General features: G+C 38.3%; 2 protein-coding genes across 5 annotated transcripts in view; both read left to right on the forward strand.

Annotated features, from left to right (window-relative positions):
• LOC113237814 (protein SMG8) overlaps window positions 1-19,110 on the forward strand; it is a 20,432-nt gene extending 1,322 nt beyond the window's left edge. The window contains exons 3-13 of the mRNA XM_026474492.1: window positions 471-686; window positions 1,593-1,845; window positions 2,564-2,722; window positions 3,012-3,086; window positions 5,098-5,255; window positions 8,073-8,276; window positions 11,364-11,569; window positions 11,723-11,939; window positions 13,094-13,216; window positions 13,880-14,087; window positions 18,380-19,110. Coding sequence (XP_026330277.1) covers window positions 471-686; window positions 1,593-1,845; window positions 2,564-2,722; window positions 3,012-3,086; window positions 5,098-5,255; window positions 8,073-8,276; window positions 11,364-11,569; window positions 11,723-11,939; window positions 13,094-13,216; window positions 13,880-14,087; window positions 18,380-18,583 — 2,023 coding nt within the window. The 3' untranslated portion in view covers window positions 18,584-19,110. The remainder of the gene's footprint in view (window positions 1-470; window positions 687-1,592; window positions 1,846-2,563; window positions 2,723-3,011; window positions 3,087-5,097; window positions 5,256-8,072; window positions 8,277-11,363; window positions 11,570-11,722; window positions 11,940-13,093; window positions 13,217-13,879; window positions 14,088-18,379) is intronic.
• A 719-nt stretch (window positions 19,111-19,829) lies between these two features.
• Window positions 19,830-27,662, forward strand: part of LOC113237841 (cytoplasmic polyadenylation element-binding protein 1-B) — a 24,389-nt gene continuing 16,556 nt past the window's right edge. For all 4 annotated transcript variants that reach the window (XM_026474531.1, XM_026474532.1, XM_026474529.1 and 1 more), the window contains exons 1-3: window positions 19,830-19,938; window positions 21,478-21,594; window positions 27,010-27,128. In XM_026474531.1, coding sequence (XP_026330316.1) covers window positions 19,921-19,938; window positions 21,478-21,594; window positions 27,010-27,128 — 254 coding nt within the window. In that variant the 5' untranslated portion in view covers window positions 19,830-19,920. The remainder of the gene's footprint in view (window positions 19,939-21,477; window positions 21,595-27,009; window positions 27,129-27,662) is intronic.

Consider the following 27,662-nt stretch of genomic DNA (forward strand, 5'->3'; position numbering starts at 1 on the left):
TTATTCTTCTTTTTGTGTACTTCTTTCAAGGAATTTAAAATAAACAATGATGTTACTGTCATGATCCCCAGTTTAACAAAAATGGTTTTTGCAGATATTCTTCTTTGGATACCACTGATTATTCTGATTGATTTTTTCTATAGCACTAAGTTACTTGTTACTAGCATAATTTAATAGGAATTTAATAGATTTAATTTTTCTTCAGCAACCTAATATTAAGTCACAGATGCATAAAAAATCCATTTAATTATGTTTGCCTATTTAATTATGTGTGTCAATGCTTGCCTATTAAGGCAAGCATTTGAGAATTATTTTCATTGTATGTAATTGTGTGATGTAACTTTATCAATTTACATTTCTCTGATTGCAAGGAATTTTGAAATTCTTACAATTAAAGAATGTGTCATATATTGTGTTAGATTTTTGAAAAAATCTATAATATATTACCATGTTTTTCATACACTTTCCAGGATGGAACTATCCCCACATACCACAGAAGCAGTGTCCTCACTTGGTGGTGTGTGGGAGAGTCACAGCCGTTCCTGCTGCCCCCGTCTGTTGTTCCACTTCCGCAAAGTTCCCACTCCGCTTAAACGGAACCCATCAGGGCTAAAGAGACTTGAGCATGCTGTTGAAGACCAGCTTTACTTCATATTAAGAAAAGCCAGGATTATTACTAATGTTTGGTAAGTTACAAATTAATTGATTGTGGCAATGATTAAAAATGTAGTAATCCAGACTGGCTATTCAAAAAAAAATTGTTGTGCTAACTTTGACAATTCATTGCATTTTTTTTTCCAACCACACCAATCATATGATCTCAAACTAAGATATTCTCTGGATGCACTCCGGGGCTCTAACCAAAATACCTAGGCGTGAACAAATTTAGTAATTTTCATTTCCCAAATTGGGGAGAGTTGAACCCACAGTGCAAACAGAATGGCTACTGAGGATGTTAATTGGATTGTGCATAAAGCACTATCCCATCATTATCTTAACACTATACATATTTAGATAAGTAGATAGATCCTAAGGGCCCATTTATTCGACACGAATTTCATTGCTCTCATCAGTCTCATGTGCCTGTAATTTCACCATTTATTATTAGTATAGTAAGGTATAATTGATATGACAATTGTTTTTGTCCCTCAGAGCGGGACGCCTGTAAATTGATTATTGTTTTAGAAATAAAACACGTGTTTATGATAGTTACGAAATGTTTAATGATTTTAACATTTTTAAAAAGTACTAAAAATGTTTAATGATTAAAAGTTTTAAAAAATAACTAATCTTGTGTAGTCTGGTGGGCTGGCTTTTTATACTTTTTCGCGCCATTTTTTAAAATATATTATCACATGTTTCCTGTTGTCAAAGCGGGATATTTTTAAGTATTTTGGGGACATCGCGACACGAAGCTGAAAAGCGGGACAGTCCTGCTCAAAGCTGGACGTATGGTCACGTTAGGAATAACTTATTACGTGACATTTCACACAATGGTTCATCAGTTTCTACTGTCAAAAGATTTTTGTATTACATAGATGTATACCTATACCATTTTCTATGTCATAACGTGTTGTTTCGTCCCTTTCCAGTGCCAAATCCCTCTTCGCGATACCAAAGAATGAGGAATTCGTCTACATAAGTACAGACGATGAAATAGGTAATGCACGTGACGTGAGTTCGCTGGTTCGTGGCTTGGTACAACTCTGCTCAGGAAGCGAACCTGAACCTGTTAGTGAACGACCAGGGTTCAAGCAGTTCCTGCAGGGGCACATTGATATTGCTTTTGGTGAAGGTTTTGATGATAATGTTGGGAAGTATGCAATGAGTACTTCATTTTTTGAGGTGAGTGTTCAGGTTTATGATTTTCATGGTTTGTTGAATCGTCTACACTTGATGGTTAAAGTAAGCTATGCGCCACTGATGACTAGGTGCCTTGTAACGAAGATCATAATACTGAGAGTGTATTTCTAAAATTCAAGGAAGTTATACGCATAGAGCGGATAGTGCCTCCTTCTCAAATCAAAAAATGATTTAATATGTGTAGCAAAAAAATTCAAATCAAAATATTTCATAAAATAGAATTTTTTTTTACTTGAAGTTTAAAAGTTAAGTAAATATTCACTGATCTAGAATTTTTAACCGACTTTAAAAAACAGTAGGAGGTTTTTAATTCGACTGTAAGTTATTTTTTGCGCGATATGTTACACAATAACTTGGCGTTTGTTAACCGATTTTGGTGATTCTTTTTTGTTAGAAGGATGGTACCTCAATAGTAGTCCCATTTAAATTGAACAAAATATTCTACCTCAGAGAAAACTTAGGGATGAATGAATTTTGAGGTCAGTTATTTAATACTTTTAGATTATTTATTTTTATGTATACTTATGTGTGATCCTTTACCAACATGTAAGTACTCCTGTAGGTAACCCTGGACGAGCTCTTTTACAAGGAGCTCTACTGCTACTAAAATTGGTCTTGCTGTGAATCGAATCATCTAGCGCCCACCGTGCTAACTGCTGTGCCATAGACGAGTATACTAGGAGAAATAATCCTATTTCAGCTGCCCAGAGCTTCAACATGGCGAAAAGCGGCGCAGGCTATCACACCTCTATACCTGGACGAGACAGCGCGGCCTGCAGACGACGAAACAGACCCTGGTGCGGCGTTGTATGACGCGCTGTCTACAGATGTGCGTTTCTCGCAAGCCAGATGTGCCAAGGTTTGACTTAAAAATTAACTTTTAAAACTGTCATTTCAATTTATAATGTCTCTGTTATATTTTCAGAAAGAAAATGCAGTAACAATTTTTCGATTTTTATTTATTTATTGGGCATGGGCCATATAGAGCCATCAGCTTAAAAAATAACAAATAATTTTAAAACACAAAACGTTAATTTAAACTAAAAAGCATAGATTATATAAATAATAATTTAAATATATAATAAATAAATTTATAAAATAAATAAACCCACTTCAACTTAAATAATTAAAGTTTTTTCTATGTACAGGTCTTACCTATGGCACAAGCGTCGTATGCTGAAGGTCTGCCAGCGCATTATTCTAGTCAGCATCATGCTCATAAGGTAGTATTTTTACCAAAAACAATTAAGCGTGAAAGTCACTGACAGCGGGTACGAGTCGGGCACATGTCGGGTCGGGTGGCTTCTTGTCCACCCGACCTGACACACACCACGAGCGGGCGCGGTACCCGATTTGTGCCAGTCTCGCGCCCGTTTTCTGTGAGTTTCACGCTTTAAAAAATATGTATAATTAACCATTAAATTTGTTCATGAATTTTTCACCAGTAACATTTTTTTTTAAACAACCATTAATATCACTGCTTTTCTAGACAGGTCAAAAACAAAATAAATATTTTTGTATTTCTTCGTATTCTTCGTATTCTTTTTGTATTTAGCAACAACGAAATGGGTTGTTATTTTTCACGAAATTTGTTGTCCAAATCCCTTTTTTATTCGTAATGTTCAAATTCGTCATTTATTTTTTGCAAGAGACGTTTATAATAACAATTATGCGATTTAAGAAGATTGATGATCTTATTTCAGAATATTAAAAAATGTACGCCAGCTGGGACTGCACAAACTTGAGGAAAATTCATTAAATTTAATTGTATTATTAAAAACATTAAGTAACATCGTCAACACTTGTATCTCCTACTGCTGGGTATCTCCTACATATCATCAGCATCCACAGCCTGACTTCACCCACTGCTGGGTATAGGCCTCCCGACGTTTGTGCCATCCACCACGATCCTGTGCTAGACATATCCAGTGACGCCCCGCGACGCTTATTATGTTGTTGACTCACCTTGCAACTGGGCGCCCAACGCTTCTTTTGCCCATACTCGGCCATCAATCAGTCGACGTCTTGCTCCACCTGTCATCACCTCGCTTCGCTATGTGTCCCGCCCAACTCCGTTTGAGATCCGTGATCCTAGTTCCAACATCCTGCAATTTAGAAAATGCTAAATTTTATTGTGAATTCTACACCTAGCTTTCCAATGGTATCTATTAGGCATAATAGTCACGTGATAACTTTGGGTCGATTTTTTAAATTATCTTCTACTTTTTGATTAAAAAGGCGTTTTTGGTACAGGTTACTGTTATATGTCGACCCACCAGACCAGTAAAATCTAATCAACGCATGACCTCGACATAACATACTTAATATAGAAACTGGTCGCCTATAGTATAGTGTACCTCCTTGTATGTGCAAGTTAACGTTCAAATTATTCTTCACGAGTCGCTTGAGCCAAGGCAGTTAGTTTTAGAAGCAGTAAAGCTCCTTGTGAAAGAAGAAGTACTGTGTTCCAATTTTGAAGGGTGAAATTATTATGGGACTTGTCAAGTCATGTCCCAGGGTGACGGGCGCAGTGGGAGTGTCTTTTGAACTGCACTGCAATTGTTATGGACAAGCGTGTCGCTTACCATCAGTCCCACTGCTTGTTCGTATGGTATCGTATAAAAAGTTTAATTATGTACAAGTCATACACAGATACTCGTTATAATGTATGTACTGGGTTTTGGAAGACGACTGTGACACCTATAATTGGACATAGTTATGCACCAACCCACAAAATATCATTTACGAGATAATTAGATTTTTGTAAAAACAGTGTGAAGACAAACAACGTGAGTTATTTGTAGTATTGAGAATGATATAGGGAAACTATTATATTATATGGCAAGAAATAGAAAACATAATGTATCTTTTTATTTAGTTAACGAGAACCATGTTCTAATTTTCGTAATGAAAACGCTAAAGATCTACAGTACTTCAGTACATGTGACATGGATCCATTTAGCATATTAAAAAAAAATATTATATGAAGTTAAGCAGCATGGTTCTTTTTAGCTTTTAAAAAGCGGCTTGGTATATTGCCAGGCTCTTTTGTGAGCGGGTAGAGGACACGTCTGGTGTTCTACCTAAATATAAAACTCAATTTCACTCGACGTGTGGGTTGGTTCTTGTTTGCAGAACTATGTCCAATTAGAAAAGTAGATTTCCCAAATCGGTCCCGCCGGGAATCGAAGGCGGACGAGGTAGGGAAGGTCTCGTGACGGCTGGTGTCCGCAGGTGGGCGTGGCGCTGGGCGTGCTGGAGACGATGGCGCGGGGCCCGCTGGCCCGCAGCGCGCGCGCGCGCCTCCGCGCCGCCTGCGCCGCCACCTGGCGCGCGCGCAGCCTCTGCGAGGCGCTCTCGCTCACGCACCACCCCTGCATCGAGCCCGACCAGTCAGTACTCGCTTCTCAGCCTCACTTGCGAACGCGTTCTCTTACTTATTTTCACCATGCCCGGACTGCCACGCAGAGGTCCCAGGTTCGATTCCCGGGCCGGGAGAAGTATTTGTATGGCCTACATTTATTTCTCTTGGGTGTAATTTGTGGTTGTCTATGTGTGTGTCCGTAGCACCCGCGACACAGGGTTTCCCTAGTGCGGGGCTGTGTTGAGTGTGTGCGTTATTATTATTTATTTTATTTTATTAGAGGAGCTTATAGCTACTTTTAGAACATGGATTTAAATGTGGTTAATCAGATGCCAATTAAAAGCTTCCACATATTACTAGGGACATGTTTCAAGCCCTAATTGGTACAATTTGTGTTTTTGATAACGTACAAACATTTACTCTCATCATCATCAAGCCGTTTATACGTCCCATTGTTGTGCACGGGTTTCTTCTCAGGCGACGGTGTAGGCCATAATCCGCCACGCTGGCCACGACTTTGATCACGTGCAGGTTTCATCACGATCCTTTCCTTCGCCGAAAATCTCATAATAAATTTTATATTAAACTTCGCTCATAATTTCCGAGAAACTAGGAGGTGCGAGCCCGGAATCGAACTCGCGACCTCTACTTGAGAGGTGGTAAGTCAAACTATTTGGCTACCACAACTTGTATTTACGTCTATACTGTATAACATACTTTTCGTAAGTTATTGCTATTGAAGCGTAGCGAGCAGAAAGAGCGGAACCCGATTCGCCACGCCTAAGGGGTTCAATCATAATGTAAATTACATATCGACTGGGAACTGGCAACCGGTACTAATCTCAATTTTGACAACTTTACAAGATGAAGAAGAAATCATTTATATAGCATCTGGTTTATTAATTAAAAATACGTAGGTTTTAGATATTTTTATTACAATAATAATAACTTTATTGATAGCCATTACAAATAGCATAGAAATAATACAGTAATTATTAGTTATTGATTGATTGCTGACCAGTCAGGCAACATCCAGACCCCACAAAAGGATTTAACCTGTATTAGCAGACAGTACCGTTGCCGCCACGGCGGGCAAGCATCAATCGGATTTTTATCAGCAAATGGCTTACAGGTAAACTAAAAGGAACTCTGTATCCCAAAACCAGTACAATAAAACTGTTCATTTGGAACCCAGAAAAGAATAAATTATGAGAAAGATGTTCAAAGAGTTAGTACAGTTTATAGAAGACTTAAACTATGTTAGATAAATAAGTCGCAGTGTGTATCAAGAAAGTGGAGAGTAGTGTAGAGTGTGTTGTGAGTGATACTGATCCAACAATCAGTGTATGTGTATGAAATATCTGAGGGTGCGTTATAGTTGTTGCTTTTGGATGCATATAAGGTTGGTTTAGATGAAGGTATAGAACCTAATTGTTTGATTATTCACTTAAATAAAATTTGTGAGATTACAATAACATCGCCTCTGTGGCATCATAATCATGGCATTTTAACAAACTTGTCAATTTTTTCTTGATTTCGTAACGGGAAAGAGAGTATATATTTATTTTAGTGATAATGAAGTTATATAGACGTGCGCTGAGAACATGGAAGTACCTTCCAGCCAAGGTAGTCCTATGTTGTTTGTAAGGGCATACATAATGGCACCTACGTTTCCGAAGGAATGTATTTTATTACACACGTTTGTATGTAGACTACGTATTTTTATTTAATAAACCAGATGCTATATAAATGACGCTAACAATTTTTTTCTTCATCCTGTAAAGTTGTCAAAATTTAGATAGTACCGATCGCCAGTTCACAGTTGATATGCGACATTCTTTCTATCACAATATGGTATCTTTCTTTGCGTAAACTTCTTCTAACTCCATTCTACTTCATAGGACTACTATAATTGTCCTAACAATTCCTTGACCTCATATCGATCCTCTGGACCGGAACTATGTTGGGTCTCCACACGCACACCCCTACAGCCCTTCCTCTGCCACCGCTTCATGCCCCTTTATACCTTTAGTACAAGTGGCGGGACTATTCTAATTCTGTTACTGATTCGTCATGCTCTATCTTCAGGCTGTCTAGTCAACAAATAATGTATCTAAGTTATTAATAAATATTGTCCAAACTTACCAACTGTAGTGCCGACCAACCAGTGCACTCCTTGCAGACGCCTGTTATCTCATCTTCAAAATTTGAGATGCCTGGACTGCCGTGTTAGTTCCCTACTCTTAAGTATCATAACAGACTAAATTTATTAATGCTTATTACAAAACTAATTTGCGACAGTGATCTGACGAAAGAGGAATCTGAAGGACGTGTTCTAAATCCTGCTTTACATAGGTCCTAAAACGTCAACGAGGAACAGGACGGTGCGCCCGTTCGTTTTTATGTATCGCAACATTCTGTGCGGACAGATATCAATTACCTAAACCCGTTTATAGCAAATCAGTTACCAGAAAAAAAAACTCTCGAGTGCATATTGCTAAGAACAGAGAACGGTCGAGGTGTAAATGGAATAACTTGTTTATTAAAAAAACCGACCTCAAAAATTCGTGGAATTACAATCTACATATTTGCCAAGTTTTATTGAAATCGGTTTGCCACCCTAAGCGCGTATACGCACAATACACAAAAAAAATACAGGCGAATTGAGAACCTCCTCCTTTTTTGGAGTCGGTTAAGAAATGACAACGTTCGCGTGTTCTTTCTTACCTTGTCTCGAGTCTTCTTGGAAATGACGTTGGACAAAACTTAGAAAAGTTACAGGTTGTCCTTAATAATGTAATTTAGCGTCAGCGTCTAATGTTATGACATTGAATGTATTTTCCAGTGACAACACCAAAGAGCACTCCTCCGGCGTTCGGTACATAAGCGCGTGCAATTGCGGCCGCACCAAATGCTCCCGCGACGATCCCTACACCGTGCGTCGCGCCAACCACACTTTCTACACGCAAGCTGCTGAAGAGTGTGGCGTCTGCCCTACATTGCAGACCATCGAGTTCCCTGTCTTCCAGCCGTCCACTCCCACGTACAGGTTAGTCCACATTTTTTTTAATTTGATTTGATTAAATTGATATGCAATTATTTTTATGTGAAATTACTCCACTAGTTTGTTATAATTATTAATACAAAGATCGAACACTCAGAAAAAATCCTTCGATCCGATCGGATTGGAACCGATGACATCTTCTAGGTTACCGTGCCAGACGCTATACGAACTAAGCCACGGAACGAACCAGCGGACCTCACGAATTTTTCTATGTGCTTGCGTCGTATCTTTGTATTTGGTTTTTCAACGACTTTTTAGCCGTAGCGCCATCTATGATATTTCGTTGATATAGCGTCTGGCACGGTATGCTAGAAGACGTCGTTTCGAATCCGGCCGGACCAAAGGAATTTTTTCTGACTGTTCGATCTTTTTGTTTGGTCTGGCAATTTACGTTACGCCAATAAAAAAAAATTAAGAACATTATATGCAAAATCTTAAAACTAAATGCACAATCTATTAAAGACCGACACTAGCACATTAAAATATTGCAGAGTGCTAAAAAGAATTTACAAATAGAAAAGTGTAAACGTTAAGAAACCATCTAAGTCAATCACTGCCCCCGTGGCCGAACGGCTACCACACTGGACTGCCACGCAGAGGCCTCGGGTTCGATTCCTGTGCTGGGAGAAATATTTGTATGGCCTACATTTATTTCTCTCGTGAGTTTGGGTGTGATTTGTAGTTGTCTATGTGTGTCAATGGCACCCGCGATACAGGATTTCCCTAGTGCGGGGCTATGAGTGCGTGAGTTATTATTATTATAAACTTAACAAAAACAAAAAGTGAAATTATTTAAAAATAAGCAAAGCATAAAAAAGACAAATTGCCAGAGTTTTAGGAAGGTTTGATTTTTACGCGCTTGATTTTTACAGCCGACGAGTAGTGTAAGTTAGTCCGACACGCCATAACACTTGCGGTGTCATTCGGAGCTTTAAATCGCAAAGATCTGAGGGGCACTGCCACTGCGCCCGTCACACTGCGACATGAGTTGACAAGTCCAAAGTGCCTATGATAATTTCACTAGCACTCTTACCCTTCAAAATCGGAACACAGTAATGCTGTCATTACTGCTTGGCGGTAGAAATAGGTACGGTAGCAGTATTTCTCTGAACGAATTCTCACAAGGAGCTATATTACTGTGTCTATGTCGTAGACTCACCTTGCAACAGGGCGCCAGACGCTTCTTTTGCCCGTCCTAGGCCATCAATCAGTCGACGTCTTGCTCCACCTATCGTCACCTTGCCTTGCGTTGGTTTCCCGCTCAACCCCATTTGAGTTCCATGATTTTCTACTTATGGTTTATTTATTTCTCTTAAAGGAAGACCAGCGGCATAAAACTAACTTATGCAATAACAGTAACAACGGAGAGCTAATTATAGATCCTCACAAATAGATCACAAATATAAAAATACAACCGCAGTTGGAAGCCTCACAGTGAGTCAAACAGTTGCCCACTCAGTGCTGTCTTTGCCGAAATCACACTCTTATTGAATAGATCCAGATCAAAGGAAGTACATATAGTCTGTCTTTTTTGGAGACGGAGTTAAATGACATTTGTAGCGTTGCCAGTTTTTATAAAATTTTAAATAGTTCTGTAGTTGTTGTCGATAATTTTATCGATAGATTGTGAAAGAAGACAAAATTGTGCCAAAAATACCTGAATTGTGAATGGTTACGACGTTCTAATGATTACTAGTTGCGTTATTGCTTTCTTTATTCTTATTTTGACAGTTGGCCTACTAGGTTCGTGATAAATTGTTATTCACATACATTTTAACAACGAATCACCGGATTTGATTATCTACATTGAATTAAAATGAAAAACTTTAAAGTATGTCTCCTCTTTGTATTTTTCATAAACATAGTTCTAAATAGAGTGTATGTACATATATGTATGAACTTACAAAAATTCAACCGTGACCATGGGACCTGTAAAGGGCCCGAAACGTCGGTTTGTTTGAAAAAACAAATATACGCGATTTAAATCCGGAAAAATAGTTTCATTTCTTACAAAAATTGACAATTGTCTCAGTCATCGGATGAATAATGGGTCGATGATGATTCAAATGAAACTAGTTCGGCTGTTTATTTCATAAGCGTGATTAATATTCAGTCGATAGTCAATAGAATATTTATCGACTGCAATCACTAGCTGTTCGCAAGCGGGTAACACTTTTGAGCAACTGTCATTTTACTCCACGGACTTGTATATTAAACAGGACCGCGCACTAAGTTAATAAAACGAGCCGAGTGAGAGGCTTCAAAGTAGTAATGCGTTTCTCTCTAATAGGGTGTTCATTCATGTTTCAACCAGCCATATTGTTTTTAACTTTTTAATTTTTCCGGAAAATGTGGCCGCTTATGGATGACCAAAACTACTAATATTATTTCATATTACAAATTAGTATACTTATTTGATATGCTACTTCATAATAGAAGGTTTCATTGTTGATATATATTTTTTTGTATTATTACAGTTAAAGCGTATTTTATCCATAAGCTAATTTTATTAAACCAAAATTTAAAAAAGTTAATAGACTAGCACACCTAAGATGATTTTATTTAGCGTTGGCAACATGTTAGACAAGGACAGACCACTAATTCCAGCTATCTCACGTGTCTCGGTTTTTACTTTTACTTAAAATAAACCTTAACATAACCCAATAAGGTGTAAGTTTGTAATAATGGTATATCGAAGTGCGCGATCCAGTTTATGAAATATATAAATCCGTGTTTTAAACCGTCATCAAATAAGACAGACTATAGAATGTTAAAATTATTGCTTGCACGCTACATAAACTCATTTTGCCTATAATTAGTACGGGCCGGGTAGAACCAAAAGTGAAATTGTTTCTTAAAGAAATGTAACCTTATCCTGTAGAGGTAAAGTTTACGTTGTATTGCTTTTTTAATGCATCGCAGCATCGCGCCGCCTAACTGCGGCAATTTGAGGCGACTTTTATGCTTCCTTTAAATTTCCCTACATAACTAATTCTGTTTTTATCAAGCTCATAATATAAAAAATAACAGGCATCTTCAAACAGCCTATTTATTATTTTAATTTTTTTCCAGAGCTGCATCAGTAAAAGGCGCGGCAAGTCAGGAGGAAAAAGAACTTTCAGAGGCCAGAGGCTCCGGCGGTGACACGCCTTCGGGCGAAGGAGGCGAGGGCTGGTCTCCTGATGCTCTGTCTCCAGGATCTGCGGCTGACGATGATGAGAAGACGCCTGCTGATGAGAACAGATACGTTGTGCCTGTTAGAGGAGATTGTTCCACAGGTAACTTGAAATTTCAGTCATTGGGTGTATTATACAGATGAGGCTTAAAATCTCTAACTCTCACAAGTAGCGCTACTGCTACTCAGTTTGTGTTAAACTACCTAGCACTTCTTATTCCATTCATTCTTAACCTTTATAACTGTAACATTTCAGATAAAGTTATGACAAGACAACCTTCAACGACCGAGTACCTCCCCGGTATGCTACACACGGCAAGTCCACCTGGTCTACTCCCTGCCTTTCCCTCGTGGAGCCTGGTCTGTCTCGGACCATCATCCCTCTACTCGCATAGTCTAGGTTTACCCGAGCATCTGCAACCTGGATTCTTGCCACATACTAATTATTTGCTACCTTGGGACTGCGCTGCACGGTAAGTGATACATTTACAGATGTAGTGTATATGTATACAAATTAAATGAGTAATCGTTCTTTCGTCTCCGACAACACACTATGCGGAGCGGAGGGCATGGAGACGTAGTATGTGTGTGTTTCAACGTGCCGATATTTATCAGTCCTCCTAAGGCCTATAATATTACATGACACTACTTTTTTTTTAATATTATACAATATCACATACGTTGTTCTGATCCCAAAGTAAGTAGCTAAAGCACTTATGTTATGGAAATCAGAAGGAACGACAGTACCACAAACGCCCTGATCGGAGACAATATAGAAAAATTAGTTTCTGCACTGACCCGGCCGGAGTAAGGAGTACGAGTACCTCTCTGTACGACGTACCATTTTTTCCTGTATGTCTGGCGTACTCTGGATAATAATCGGCGTGTATGTTACGCCGATCGGCAAGTCCTTTCACCACGATGGCAAGCATTATAATGTAAACCATCGTTACGTTAAGAAGGAGAATCGCACAACGAATTTTTGTACGCCCATTCGGTTTGCATTTCTGTGTTTTATTTACTTGACAAATTTGTATAAAGTAGTCACAGCCCATTTGGTACTTTATTCATTTATGTATTGAGCGTTGGTTAATAAGTCTTTAGTTTTAAAAGATAATAAAGAATAAAGAAACTCAAAATATTATTAATGTAAATTAGGTTAGTACAAAGAATATTAGCACAAAAAATTGTTTTTTTTTTTTTCAAATTATTCACGTGCAATTAGTTTTGTACGCTTTGGCTAGATTTATGGTAGTTTAACGTTTTAAAAGTTTTAATACGGGTTTTATTTATTTTGACCATATTCAAATTATCATTCTTTTATGACATTCAATTGCAGTCGTCTACGTAGAATAAGTTCTTCGAATTGCCTATTGTACTATACTAATTTTCATAGTTGTATTGGTTTTCCATACAAACTTTCGTCTCCTATTTCACCTCCGTTAAAGTTTATTTTTGTGACAAAACTTAGCCTATATTCTTTTCCAGGGTCCCATTGATATCTATACCAAAATTCATCGAAATGTTTCAGCGGTTTAGACGTGAAAACGTAACAGACAGATTTACTTTCGCATTCATCATGTTTGTTTAGTTAGATTAATTATGAATTATTTGCCGTGGTTTTCAGCATAGAGCAGGCTAGCGCTTGGCGCACGACGCCCGCTGGACGAGGCCGCGGCAAGCCAGCACCGCACCATCTTACCGTCAAGATCTTCATTGGCTTCGAATACGAATGCCCAAGAGGCCACAGGTACGTGTCATACGTATAGTATACACCTTTTTTCTTTCAGAAATGGGTAAGGTTTAGACGAGTCATACCTCACCGTTCAAGAAGCAGTAGAGCTCCTTGTGAACGAGTTCGTCCAGGGAAGTACTGTCATCTTACCTCTGCCGCCAAGCAGTAATGTGAGCATTACTGCATTCCCATTTTTAAGGGCATCTGGTACTGAAGGGTATGTTGGTGAAGTTACCGGCACATGGGACTTGCTTAAATACAATATTGAAATTTAAAATTACCTAATTTAAAACTAAAAACAAAATTTCTTATGGAATTCATTATTTGTTATTTTTTCTATTATACTTTTTTATTAATAGGCGAGCAGCTTGAAGCTGATATGCCTATATCAAAGCTGTGTTGAATTTTTATAAAGTCCACGATTTCACAAGTACTTCTGAATCTTTTTGTAAAGTCCACAAAACACTACAGCTTAAAGACCTAGAAGACACAAATTCTTTACAATAAAATACAATACGATTCAATACATTCTCCTTAATTCTTTAAATCTTTTATTATTTTCTTGCAATGTTTGAGAAAAGCACTATACATACCTCGGCGGGAAGGGGATTGCCTGCCTCGTGTTATATATTAATGTACCATTACAGACCGAATGAACGAAACGTCGCGTTGTTGCAGGTTGATGATGTCGTCGCCCGACTCGGTGGTGTCGGGCGGCGGCAGCACCAGCACCCGCGAGGGCGGCGCCGGCGCACGCCTGGCCGCCAGCGACATGCCGCTGTACGCCACGTGCCTGTGCCGCGCCGCGAGCCCCATGTTGGCGCAGCTCACGCGCCTGCACGTCGTCACCCCCAAGGCGCCGGTGCACGTCACCCTGGACCCGAGGGTGGGTCTGCACACCCTTTTTGCCCATTCTTAGGGGTGAAACTACACCTAATTCAGATTCCTATCCATGGCTTAAGACCATACAGATGATTCCCCGCTTCCATCGTTCGTCACGCTAATCCTGGTGATTTGTAATACAGGTGAAATATCTACATCAAGCACCCGAGGCCTGCGCGTAAATTTGTAATCATTCAAACTTAACTACCACGATTTTTATTTAGATCTTAGGTATATATGTCTATAAGGTTTAAATTAAAGTCTCAACGCAATCTTTAGCGATAGCTAAGTTTACATATTTGAAAACTTACACTGAGGCTCAATTTGTATTGCGGCGGAATGGAATGGAAGAGAATTTTTGTAACGATATTGCACATAGCGTAATGAAATTTACGATCAATTGTGTAATGTACAAACTAGATGCGAGGTAAAACCTTCCACGGAATGCGCGAGCATTCTCGAGCATCCGCTCGTTCTGTTCATCATGCTGTGTACAGTACTGTTACAAAAATCACTTCCATTTCGCTCCGCCGCAATATAAATTGAACTCAAGACCCCAACTCCCGCAATATACTAGTGCGAGGTACCTACTAAGATTTATACTGTATTGTATTTTGTGGTGAGAAAAAAAACATACACTTCCGGACACATAACTCGAGCCAACACGCATTTTCAGTATTAAGTGCCCTAAGCTTAAACAATGTTCGATTGATCAAAAACTATTATGCAATTTTGAAACTAGTATATTAAACGTCTTTTCCATAAGTCTTTGTTGGGAATGTGGACTTGCAAAACTGGGGAAAACTTTTTCTTCGATGAAAACACTATTTTTATATTCTAACCCTTTACGACAAAATTGCGAGGTCGAATTGCATTTTATTTAAAAAAAAAGTGCGCATTTGACCTCCATCTCACCTGATGGGAAGTGATGATCGACGATGTAGCATGCACACCTAAATAATGCCTATTTACTCTCACCTTGAAAATGTCCAAGTTATAGCGTTCGGGGAACAAGTCCGCAGGCAGGGAATTCCACTCTCTAGCCGCTCGCCATATAAATGTGGAAGCGAAACGCTTCGTGCGAATCCTGGGAATATCCACAACACAGGGGAGGAACCCCAGCCCGCGTCTAGTCCCCCGATGATGGAAAGGGGATCAAATTATGCAATTCTATCGCACACTCTCCGTGATATATGTAGAATACCTATAAGCAGGCAACTTTACGGCGGGGTTCAAGGCTCTGCAGCTTCGAGTCACCTATAAACCTCTTGCCACGCTTGTCTATTAAATCTAAGGTGGTCAGTTGGTATTTAGCAGAGCCATGCCTTAAGTGGCAGCAGTACTCCATACACGACCGGACTTGTGCTTAGTACAGCTGAAGCAACTGTCACAGTGTGAAGTAACACCTCACGTTGGAAAGGATGCCAAACTTCCTGGCTGCATTTTTGGCCATGGATTCAATGTATCTGTCGAAATTCAGATTGGACGACAGGTCCATCCCAAGTAGCTGGAGACGGTCGGCTATCGGTATGGATACATCACGAAAAGTCGGAATCAGGTGAGAAGGACTCCGTTTTGTGGAGAATAGACACGCCTGCGTTTTGGTAGCATTACATTTGACAAGATTGGCATCGCCCCAATCGGAGACTACCTTAAGTGTCAAATACAAACGACTAACCGTGGACTCTCGACAAGACTGGATTTCTTCTCCACTGACCCTTGCATTGGTCAAGTACCTGTCCACAACTGTGCTGTCATCAGCATACCCAAAGGCTCCTGGAATTAACATATCATTGATATGCAGCAGAAAGAGAGTTGCGGACAATACGGAACCCTGAGGAACTCTATCGCCCCATGTTCGGAAGCGTAGCCTTCTAAGACCACGTGAATCGAACGTTCACTCAAGAAATCCGAAATCCAGTTGCAAAGGTCGGTGGAAAACCCATAAGAGGGAAGTTTACTTAAAAGGCTTGCGTGCCAGACCCTGTCAAAGGCTTTAGAAATATCTAAAGACACTTCAAGGGCTTCGCCATGTCTTTCTATAGCCTTGCTCCATAAATGAGAAAATCCCCAGAAGATCGCCCTCGTCGGAATCCGTACAGGCAATCACTGAGGAGGTCGTGTCTTCAAGGTACGACAGGAGACGGTTATTAAGTACACGTTCCATAGTTTTGCAGAGTGTGGAACTCACAGAAATAGGTCGATAGTTGACAGCTCTGCTTCCTTTTTTGGGTACAAGTTGCACGTTTGCAAGCTTCCACGACCTGGGAACTACACCAGTCTCAAGTGAGAGGCGATACAGCATGTATCCGGGAGTAATTTTTTTATTCTTCTCTAGCTAGGGCTGGTAGCCTTAAAGGTATCTAACTGAGTTACGAAATACTTAATATTTATTATTATTAATCACCAGTGATCGAAATAAGTAGAGTATATTTACCTAAACTTCGAGGAACAGAGACAGAAAATTGAGGCTACCTTACAACTATATTTTTTGTTGCGAATTTTTTCGGGATTCGGGAAATCGAAAAATAAAAATAAATATAGGAAATGAAACTATTTTTCCTGTTTTAAATCGCGTATATTTGCTTTTTCAAACAAACCGATGTTTCGGGCCCTTTACAGGTCCCATGGTCACGGTTGACTGAGGTGGTACAGTCTTCAACCAGATGTCTATTATTAATGCAAACCACCCTATTTTTTCACTATAGTTACAATAGTTATTAATTAAATACCTTATTTTTAATTTTACAAAGAAAACATTCCAATTTACGCTATGTTTTTTCGCTACAAATTATTTTATTGAATGAATTTTTATTAAGTTTAATTTATTATTAATTATTAATAGAAATTAGAATAAACTAAAACATATTAATTAGTACTGCAGTCTTATGTCTGTTTGGAATTTTTCATTAGAGGAAATACTGGATCCCAAACTGGTGGTACGGAGAAACCATCTTCCCTGTTGAAATTAGGATGTTTTTTTAATTTCAATGGCCTCTCGCAGCATCCTGGGTAGATAACGGACTTCTTTTGCAAGGACCTGGGGTTTGTCAAACTTCATTGAATGTGTAGGTTTATCCATGACATGCTCGCAGACTGCAGACTTGTTTACGCGACGGCGTTTGACATCAGCTATATGTTCTTTGACGCGGGTACAAATACTTCACTTTGTTTGTCCAATATAAGAATAATAGTTTCATTTGCTATGTGTAACAATCGCGAAAACCTAAGAACTCGATAAAAATAAATATGTATGTAAATTTCGTGGTTGTTGCAACAGCTATTTTTTCGGAATATATAGGAAAAATTCGATAAAAAAATTCTTATTTCATACATTTACAATTATTAAGATATTTATTTCAAACATACTGCTGATTTATTGACATTTCTCCGGAATTCTAAAACTATCGCATCGACTCTTCGTGTAGTTCTAGGTATACGCTTTAACTTTCTGGCTCGACTTTCATGTACTTAAGTGATTTCAATCGAATCCCGAAAAAATCCAGTACAAAAAAATATATATATAATGGCAGCACTTCACATGGCAACTTCACTCGCTATCAAGTGTTTGATGTACTTGGAAAAATATTATACACACAGACAAACATGCAAACACTGACAAATATGATCGTCTACACATGCAGCCAAATAAGGAGTTAAAATAATAGATATGATCATAGTGTGGACGGTTAACTTGCGTATTTGCTTATTTGGCTAATTTGATTCGCGAGTTTGTAACGCGAGTTTTGTGTTTGCTGTATTTGTCGAATAGGCAAACAAGACAAATACTTTTATCACACGTGCTTTCTAAACATAATGATTGTTTGATATATGTGTCTATCATTATAAAAGTCCATATTTTGAAACACATATTATTTTGCTTGAAAGTATTACATTTACTCATATATTTTATAAAAGTGAAGCAACTCCAATAATTGCACTAACATCCCATAGATGGCATTACTAGTTTACTCGGAGAACTAAAAGTACTACGCATTAATTTGCTAAAAGCTAATTATTTCAAAATTTAATTGCAAGGACTTAATTCACTTTTACAATAAACGACACACATATCAAATACGCAAATACAAATAGCCATTTGAGGTACCACTATATGAATAAAAATTACAGGCACTTGACAACTTTATATCTCAGGCTGACAAACGCCATCTTGTGTGAATTTCTATTACTACACAAATATTGATTTTAAAAGTCGTCAATAACTTCATTACGGTCCATAGTAGTATTTTCTATATTTCAATGATGTAACCAAGATATTCTAAAAATTTTTTTCAGGCACAACCAGTCGCAGGAGGCCCCATTTTCGTGCCTCAGCCGTCAGGTTCCCCTGCGATCAAACTCTCCGCTTCAGCATACTGGGTGCTGCGACTACCATATATGTATTGTGATGAAAGGGGGACCCTACCGAGACCCCGGTCCCCCCCGGCCTTGGCTCATGCAGGGGCCCTACTAGCACCCGTCTTTGGACTACAGGACTGATGTCAGCTTACGAGAATTTTCACAAGATCTGACCTGCATAATTATTAAATTGTGTTACATTTGCCATAATGTGTTCTGTGACAAAAGAGGGTGATATAGGGGGCCCCGTGTGGTTGTCAGGTCTTCCATACATTGACTGAGATGTGAGGGGGACCCTACTAAGTAAAGATTACTGAGGGTTACCTCATAGTGGTAGCTTTTAAGGAAGATACTACAAGCTCCATAAAGTAAGGTAGCACCTTGGCTTATACGCTGAAGTAGATGAGAAAGGATATATATTTTTAACAATGATTAGATTATCATATATGATCTCCGCGCTTTAAACAACAGAGGGCGTGCCAAAATATCGGACATACATGGGTTTATCTTTGAACTTTTATCAATTGTGTACAACACAATATAAAGTGGAGTTTACTCTTAAGTTCGATGTGCTAGGTATGAGTTAACTGATGAATGGTATATAATTTGCGGTTGATTGTACCGAACCCTAGTGTATACGTACTATTTGTGATTATTGTTGTAAACAAATATGAAATAAAAGAATGAAATTGTGTCTTAAAGAGTTTTTATTACAATTAATTTTTTTATTTTTTTTTTCAAGTTTTATTGTCAATTTTTTTTTATTGCTTTAATTTTTAAAAATCATTACGCCCAGCGCCATCTACCGAGCAATAAAAGGAACACAGATACCAAGTATTTTTATTAAAACATGTTTTAAAGGGATTGATCAATCTAATACCTAGTATGCTGATGGACCTTTTCAGAGTTTTTCATAATTTTATCTGGTTTATTTTAATTTATAATAAAATTTCAGTGGCATACTTTTTGTTTTGCACATTTTGTCTTTTCCCGGAAAGAATATGCATTTCATAACAAAAAAGTTTGTCAACTGACTCTCCATCGCGCATGCGCCCTCTGCCGTTCAATGATAGAACAAACAGTTGACCAATCAGAGGCCCGCTCCTCCCCAACCACCTGGGTAACGCGCGGGAAGCGCGAAACTATTTTATTTTATTTCGATGAAAGCAAAGTTTCTGTAAGTGAAAATTTAGATTAGGTATTTATTATGCGAAATAATATTATTTAGTTTTGTTTTGTCGGAAAAAATACGATAGAAAATGTGTAAATATTAAAACAAATGTTTTATCGGTGTGGGGTTGGCGGTAGGGGCGGGAGTGGGAATTGGGCGGGGTGGTGGCTTCGTGTTTCGTGGCTCACCCTACTGCCGGCCGTCAGTCATTGAGCCGTGGCCGAGTGAAGAGGATAAAGGGGAAACTCTGTTCGAATACACATCGAAACTCAAGCATCAAAACTTCTGAAAAGTTTCTGAAGAACTTATGCCGCTGTTGCATCAGGTTAGTTTCGATTTTATTACTAGACTAGATATTATGCAGTGTCGTATCTTGTACAAAAACTTTACTTTGCAATTTTACAAGTTTTTCGACCACGTGTAGTTCCAGCTTTTACAAATATCAGTCAGTGTCTACGTATTACCGCGCGTAATTCAAGTTAGATGACGGACGGTTATTTTTTAGACTACGCACCTACCCTCGGAATTGTTTTAAAAGTAAGAATTGTAATGATTTTTTTAATTCCTAATTTTATTTCGGAAATTCAATCTGCTGTCTTCTAATATTCGTAAGCCATGTTTAAATGTTTTATTACAAAGCGATTATCTAATCGGACGATATCGAAGCACTATGAAATTGAAAATAAGTTTTAATTGTTTCGCATATTATTCGTTTCGACCAAAATATAATGCTTATTATTCAAATTTCCATTACGTCAGATACTTTCTCGAGAAATGTCCACCAGAAAAAAATTAACTATTTGGCCCAGCTCTTGGGAATTTGTTTTATAAATTATCTATACAATATTAAAAATAAAACCGCCTTTGGTACTGTCATACAACATGATTTTATAAATTATTTGTGCGATGGGATTACGGCGGTGATCACTTCTGCAACGAGCTTCTGAGCGAGCAAAATTTTTTTTATTTTAAATAATGCTATGGCATAATTTTATTTGTAATTTAGTCCTGTCTAAATCTTTATTCTTATTTTTTTTTTAAAAGAATAAATGATTTTTCTAGTCTGCGCACCTATGATAGTACATTTGAAAATCGAATCGTGATAATTTATTCTGCCTGTGGCCCGAGCCGCTTTACTTCTTTTTATAAGCCTTAGGAGCCTAATGGTTTGATTTACAGATTCTCAGAGGGTCGTGGGTTCGAATCCGAATTATGTGCGAATTGTTTGAAATTCAAGTGAGCTTTTCGGTGAAGAAAAACGTGTCAGGAAACCTACATACAACTGCAAAGCAATTTAAAGGGTGTGGAATTCCCAATCGGCATTGGGCCCGAATCTGAAGTACAGCCCAAGCCCGGCCCTTTGAGAGACCTGTGTCCAGTAGGAGGACTATGTGAAGGCTATTATTATCGAGTTCTTAGGTTTTCGCGATTGTTACACATAGGAAATGAAACTATTTTTCCGGATTTAAATCGCGAATATTTGTTTTTTTAAACAAACCGTTTCGGGTCTTTTACAGGTTCCACGGTCGCGACTACCAAGTCATCAACCAGTTACATATGTCTAATACTAATGCAAACCACCCTATTTTTTCACTATAGTTACAAAAGTTATTAATTAAATACCTTATTTTTAAAATTTCAAAGAACATTCCAATTTACGCTACCTGTCTTACAAATTATTTTATTTTAACATGATTTTTTTAAGTTAAATTTACTTTTAATTAATAATGGAAATTAGAATAAATTAAAACATATTAATCAGTACTGCAGTCTGTTTGGGATTTTTCATCGAGAGGAAATACTGTAATATTTTTTTTATTGACATCAGCTAGAACAAGATTTTTAAAAGCTCATGTGTTTGTAGGATACAAGCCGCGCAGGCGGCGGTTCCGCCGAGAATCGTCGCTCGCTGGCAGACTACCTCGGCTTCGACGCCACGCATATCGCCGAGCCAGCCGCCGTGCCCAAAATCAACAATCACGTAAGTCACTAGTTCATTTTTAACGCTTTATAAAATAGTTCCAGAAGTCTACATAAATTTTTTCCATTCCACTTTAGAAGTTATTATTTAAGAAAAGTTTTTGATCCGACAGACTTTGACTCTTAACCAGCGACTGTTGGCTCAATGTGGCTACCGCATTTCAAAATTATTCTAAAAATAAAACCATTTTACATTTAATATTTGAGTCAATATTTTCGCTGTTCTGTAGTCCTTGTCGATTTCGAGAACTGCTACCCTTTAGGATTATTTCCTAGCGTGTGCCCTAATATGACTCGCAATACCGAATTATTTTCGGATTTAAATCGCGTATATTTTTCAAATGCTGAAAGTGCATTGAAGCATTGAATACAGTGAAGACCCATCTGGGTCTTCACTGGTCCCATGGCCACAGCTGTAGATCTGTAAATATCATTTCATTTCAGATATTTTATTTATTAATTTTATAGAAATGGTCCCGGAGTGGTCTCCTTATAAGTTAACATTTGTCTCTCAAAGAAAAAGTTTCTAATTCTTTGAAGGTTTGCCACCTTCTATGAGGCATAGGTTATTGCATTGTGTACAGTAGATTAGTGCTACGTTAAGTTATATCCTAGTTTTGTTTAACGTAAGGTTGGTCTCAATTATTTTGGTCTCGCGGACACGTGACATACGCTTAAGCCATGCAGGTTTCTTTTGGTTAAAATTGTCGTGAAGTTTCTTCTGGCGTAAGCCTTGTTCGATGTTGAGGTACTCTCGTTTTTGCCGTCAATTAACTGAGTGAAAGATTAATTTCAAAAAGTAACGAATTTTTATCAAAACTTGGCTCTTGATCGAAAAGTTACAGAAAAAAGAAACCGGAAAGTCTGATCGAAGGAATTTCTCTTTGCGCGTTCAGTCTTTGAATCAATAATAACAAACTAGTAATATTTTCATAAAAATTAGATGAATATCATAGTACTAAAAATAAGGGTCGAAAATGGAATCGTATTTATAAAATTCCGACCCACGTCGGGCGCCAATATTTTGTAACAAAAAATTACACGCGTGTCTTGAATTTTTTTGGCGAAACAATCAAAAGCTATACTCTTGAAAGTTTTATTGTCCTTTCATAACGTCCCATACGACGTCCGGTTCGACGGCGGTTAATGTTCAGGGGCTGCCAACTGCGCCCCATTAATGGCCCGCTCGGTGCCAAATACCGCGGCCCGCATCGAGGCTCCGTTGCACTTCTATTAGCTTACATGCCACTTGAATTTGGATTGTCTCCTAATATTGTCTTTGTTTATTCAATGTTGATTTAATTTCTTAATAAACGGGTCTATTATTTCAAAAATAGATGTTCACTGTTTTATCAAGTTACTGAACTGATTTCGAAAAACGTTAACAAATTTACGCGATTTACATCTGAATAGTTTCATCAATATGTAGCAATCCCAAGGAAATCTAAGAATTAGACAAAACGACGGTAGGAAAAGGGGCACTTTAGAATCGTTTTTCTGTGTCTTGGAGTCTTGAAAATGAAATTTGTCAACAAAATTTTTTCGGACACTACCGCCTGCATAGAAAAATTAACAAAAGTTTATTTAGGTCTAATCTATTCGAAACAAACGCTGAAAATTTGAAGAACGCTAAAGAGTAAAACAAAATTTAAAAAATTACTTCCAGTTTTTCCATAGTTGCCCCCTTTCGTACAGTACAACCCGATTTTAAGACATTTCCGCGATGTTATTGTTCTTTATAAATTCATAGGTTCCAAGATTCTTGTGTAATTTAATTAACTGTCGTTTTCCCGCACGCTGCGCGTCTTTAAATCTTGGATGGTGGTATTATTGCTGTTTCTCCTTAAATATTATTTCTACGACAAAGAAAAGTATTACTTAGCTGCTTAAATGGGATATTCAATCATATAAATGATAATTTTTAAAAACATAATGAATAATCTAGCTGATCGAACTGATCGCAGAGACAGAGTTCTTTGGCATGAGGACTATTTTGATGTACAGATTATAACAAAAATAAGTATTTGGACATGGAAAACCAAAATTACTTTCAACCTTACTTGCGTTTAGTTTACTGCCTCCCTCCTACTCCGTAGTCGAACGTTTACTATGCTGGTTTACCACGCAGAGATTCCTGTGCCTGTAGAAATATTTGTATGGCCTACATTTATTTCTCTCGTGACTTGGGTGTAATTTGTGGTTATACGTGTCCATGGCACCCGCGACTCAGCGTTTCCCTGGTGCGGGGCTAGAGTGTATGCGTTGAAAAATGTTCTAAAACAGCTTTTAGCGAATATTTCTTAATTCATCGCTGCGCTCTTTTGTGTGCCGAAAAGCTTAGGCCTTCATTCTTTACACTATCCTCTTAAAGGTACGGTCAATTGGTGCATATTTTTTATATCGAGTGACAGACGAGAAAGCCATGCTCCAGGCGTTAAGCGATACGTCTACCCGTAAGTTGCAGTGCGACTATTTTAAAAGGCAGAAATCTGAGACAGTTGCACAAGTTCCTTCAAAACCGGAACGCAGTATTGCTCATATTACTGCTTGGCGGCAGAATAGGCATGGTGACAGTACTTCCCATGACGAACTCTTGCATAAGGAGCTCTAAAACTACTAAAAACAAATACGTACATTTCTTTACAATAATGTGTATGAAATACGCCTTTTGTTGTTTATATCTTGGACAACTCTAATTGCATATGCACCCATAATTCTCGTACAAATATAGAAAACTAAATAATGGCTGTGATAAACATGTCTAAAATGTGAACTTTATCCCTGCCAAGGCCCTTAAGTTATATCAACGGGTTGGCAACGTCTGGCTGTGTATTGCCAAGCATCGAGACTAGCTATTGGCATTGCACTGGCAATTTAATATTATTTGTGTAGGCCCATGCCAAGCGTAATCGGCCGACGCGACCCCGCGACCCGGAAATCTCTTGGATACAGATAGCTTTTTACGCTTGTTGGCTTTCGGATGCATTGATTCTTTCCTAGATACGTCGATTTCAATTACTCGATGCAGTTGCTTGGTGACATAACTGTTTGGATTTTTGGGTGCGTTAATTCACCTGAATTAGTTCACCTACGTGCATCAAGTACCCTTTTAGTAAACTTAAATCACTTGGGTGCATTAAACATAATTTTAGTAAACTTGTTTTTTACTATAAATAGTAAGCTCTCGGACGATTTCAGTGGCTTAGCGATTTGCTTTGTGGGTGTTAGATGAGGTCCGGGGTTCGATTCCCAATTGAACCAATTTGGGAAATGAACTTTTCTAAAATTTTTTAATGCACAGATTGCTGCGTACTAGGGAAACCCTGTCCGAGTGCCATGAACACATATAGATAATCACAAATCATTCTCAAACTCGCTAGATATTAATGTGGGCCATATAAATATTTCTCCCGACCCGGGAATCGAACCCGGGACCTCTGCGTGGCTGAGCAGCATGGCCACGTTCGGGTCCGGCCACGGAGGCAGTTAATTCTTTCTGATTTGGGTACAATAAAAAAAAATTGGGTATTCTGGGTAGTGTCGGAGTGAATTCCGTTTCTCTGGTACAGTCCTCATAGTAGGGAATCCCTTTGTTTGAGACCAGGTAGTGGGCGTGGTTGTCTGGCACATGTGGAATTTTTTAATCATCTTAGGCGATTATCACACTGCACCGCGCCCCGCGACGGAGTGCGGAGCTGCGTTTTTTAACGTTGTACTGAAGTACCTCGGTTTGTACGGAAAACACGCGCCGTCAAACACACTGACAACGCTTCTCCACGCCCTAACGCGGAAGGGCGCGGTGAACCGCAAGGTATAGCACACAGCGCTCCGCACTACCGCGCAGATTTTTAAGCTTAATGTTCAGTTTACAATAGATCTCGACGATAAATTTATATTTGCCATTGAAAATCTATCAGATGTATCTTATTTTCTTGAATCTTTGTAATGAAGTTGAAATTATTATCCATTTCGATCTGGTTCGTAAAAAGGGATATATCCAATATCTTCAGCGCCTTTTTATTTGAGTAAACAAAAACCAAATAGTATAACTGCAGCGTCCTGAATGAGTTCTGTATTATTAAACATTCTTGTCAAAGAAGGATCTCGGCTACATATAAAATCACTACGGCGTACAACTGCGAAGCGAGTACTTTATGTGACGCGGTGCCGCTAGACCGCTGCCCCCGCGCGTGGACGCAGATCTGCGTATCCGAACCGCGCGCGTGATTCCGCGTGTTAGGGCGCGGTGCAGTGTGTTAATCGCTTTAGGTATCCAGACCCTTTACATATGGCACTACCTAACAAATTACTGTTCTAGTCGGTAACTGACATAAATATCAAGTTGCATGTTAGAAATCGCATCCTCAATAACAGTACTCGATAAAAAGTTACTTTTTTTGAGAAACTGACAACAAATTATTGAATATCACGCTTCTATAAAAATCCTATTCAATGAAAGTATTAAATTATTAGCGGCAACGAATGCCGAAAAATCAGTACAAAAATCTAACAAAAACACGGTCGACTTTCATCGACTCGGTAACTGGACCCGTGTCTCAGATGGTTAGAGCAATGCTACGGTGCAGCATGGATTCAAATCCCATCGGGTTGACGTTCGATCTTGGCATTCATAATTATAAAATTAAATATGATTCTATAAACATTTAATTCTTTTGTTATACTCCAATACGCACTCACTGCCGCGCAGCTGTTTCGCCGTGTTGTGCTACTCTCGGGCGTAGCAGAATATCAGTGTACGTTGCTCTAATTGAGCAGCAATTACGCAGAGCTACGGCCGTTTTATCACCACAGCGCACACATGCAATGCGTTGCGAGCTTTTATTGTAATGCCTATATATTTGTTTGTACTTTTTATTTGATCTTGTTTTTTAAAATTTAAAAAATAATGATCTTGTTTTAATGCTTATATTGTATTTATTGTAGTTACTTTTTTGTACTATTGTTTTTTTTGGATTAGTTTTATTATTTATTTTTGTTTATGTGTATTGCATGTGTGCGTTTTGTGATAAATAAACCATTTATCTATCTGTCTATTAGTTAAAATTCTTTATTTTTAAACGAATTATGTTGCTCAAGGAAATGACGTGGAAAAAGTTCATGGACAATGGATAGGTACAATTTTACAAAGGTACTAAATATTCGACAGTGACAAATTTACTAAATATTACTGTGACAAACAAAATTACTAAATTCGACTGACAAATTTATACAGTAATTTAAACAAATTTGTTCAATAAAATTACATATCTTAGGGTACTTGTGAACTTGAGTTAGCCGTAACCATGGGATCTGCAAAAGGCCCGAAACGTTGGTTTGAAAAACAAATTAATCGTAAATTCTAATTTTTGTACCGGACTTAGATCTTCCACAGCTTTGATTTTATTTTTTCCCATAGGAGTCCGGTGATTGGCGCTGGGATGAACCTGGCAGCCCGGAGGTTGCCCAAACGCCCCGCGCATTGGTGCCACCCAACTGCTTCCCGCCACGGCATCCACGTGCTTTCGCCAGTTACAGGTAAAGTTTCTCATGATTTATTTATAACAAATGCTACTTACAGTACCACGTAACACATGATGATAGCCTACTGCATTACATCACACTTCCTACAATACAGACAACGTGACGCCAAACCATTTTAAAAATGCAATTTACATGGAAAACCAGACGCATTACGCATCCCTTGTTTTTTTCCACATACGGCACACTGTTTATTGAAATAATATATTCAATATTAAAGAACACTTCCAATGCGCTCAGTACTCTTAAACACAACTTTAACTATAGTACCGGCCGGTAGTATAGTATGCTATGTAGGCCGTTTTGACTATAAAGTTTCGTATTAACACGTTAAAGGAGCTAAATGCTGTACATTGTTGTCAATAGTGAGGTGCAGTAAAATTTATGGAATATAATTTAACGACACAAGGCATGTTATGCGAAATTTAAAAAAATGAAATCTAATATGATCGTCACTTATGAGATCGCTGGCCAGCACAACTTCTACCTCCGGCAAACTTGCGCCAAAGCTCAAAGCAAAAACAAAGCAGT

Source organism: Hyposmocoma kahamanoa, unplaced genomic scaffold, assembly GCF_003589595.1.
Source record: "Hyposmocoma kahamanoa isolate Upper Pololo Valley unplaced genomic scaffold, ASM358959v1 94, whole genome shotgun sequence".
NCBI lineage: Eukaryota > Metazoa > Arthropoda > Insecta > Lepidoptera > Cosmopterigidae > Hyposmocoma > Hyposmocoma kahamanoa.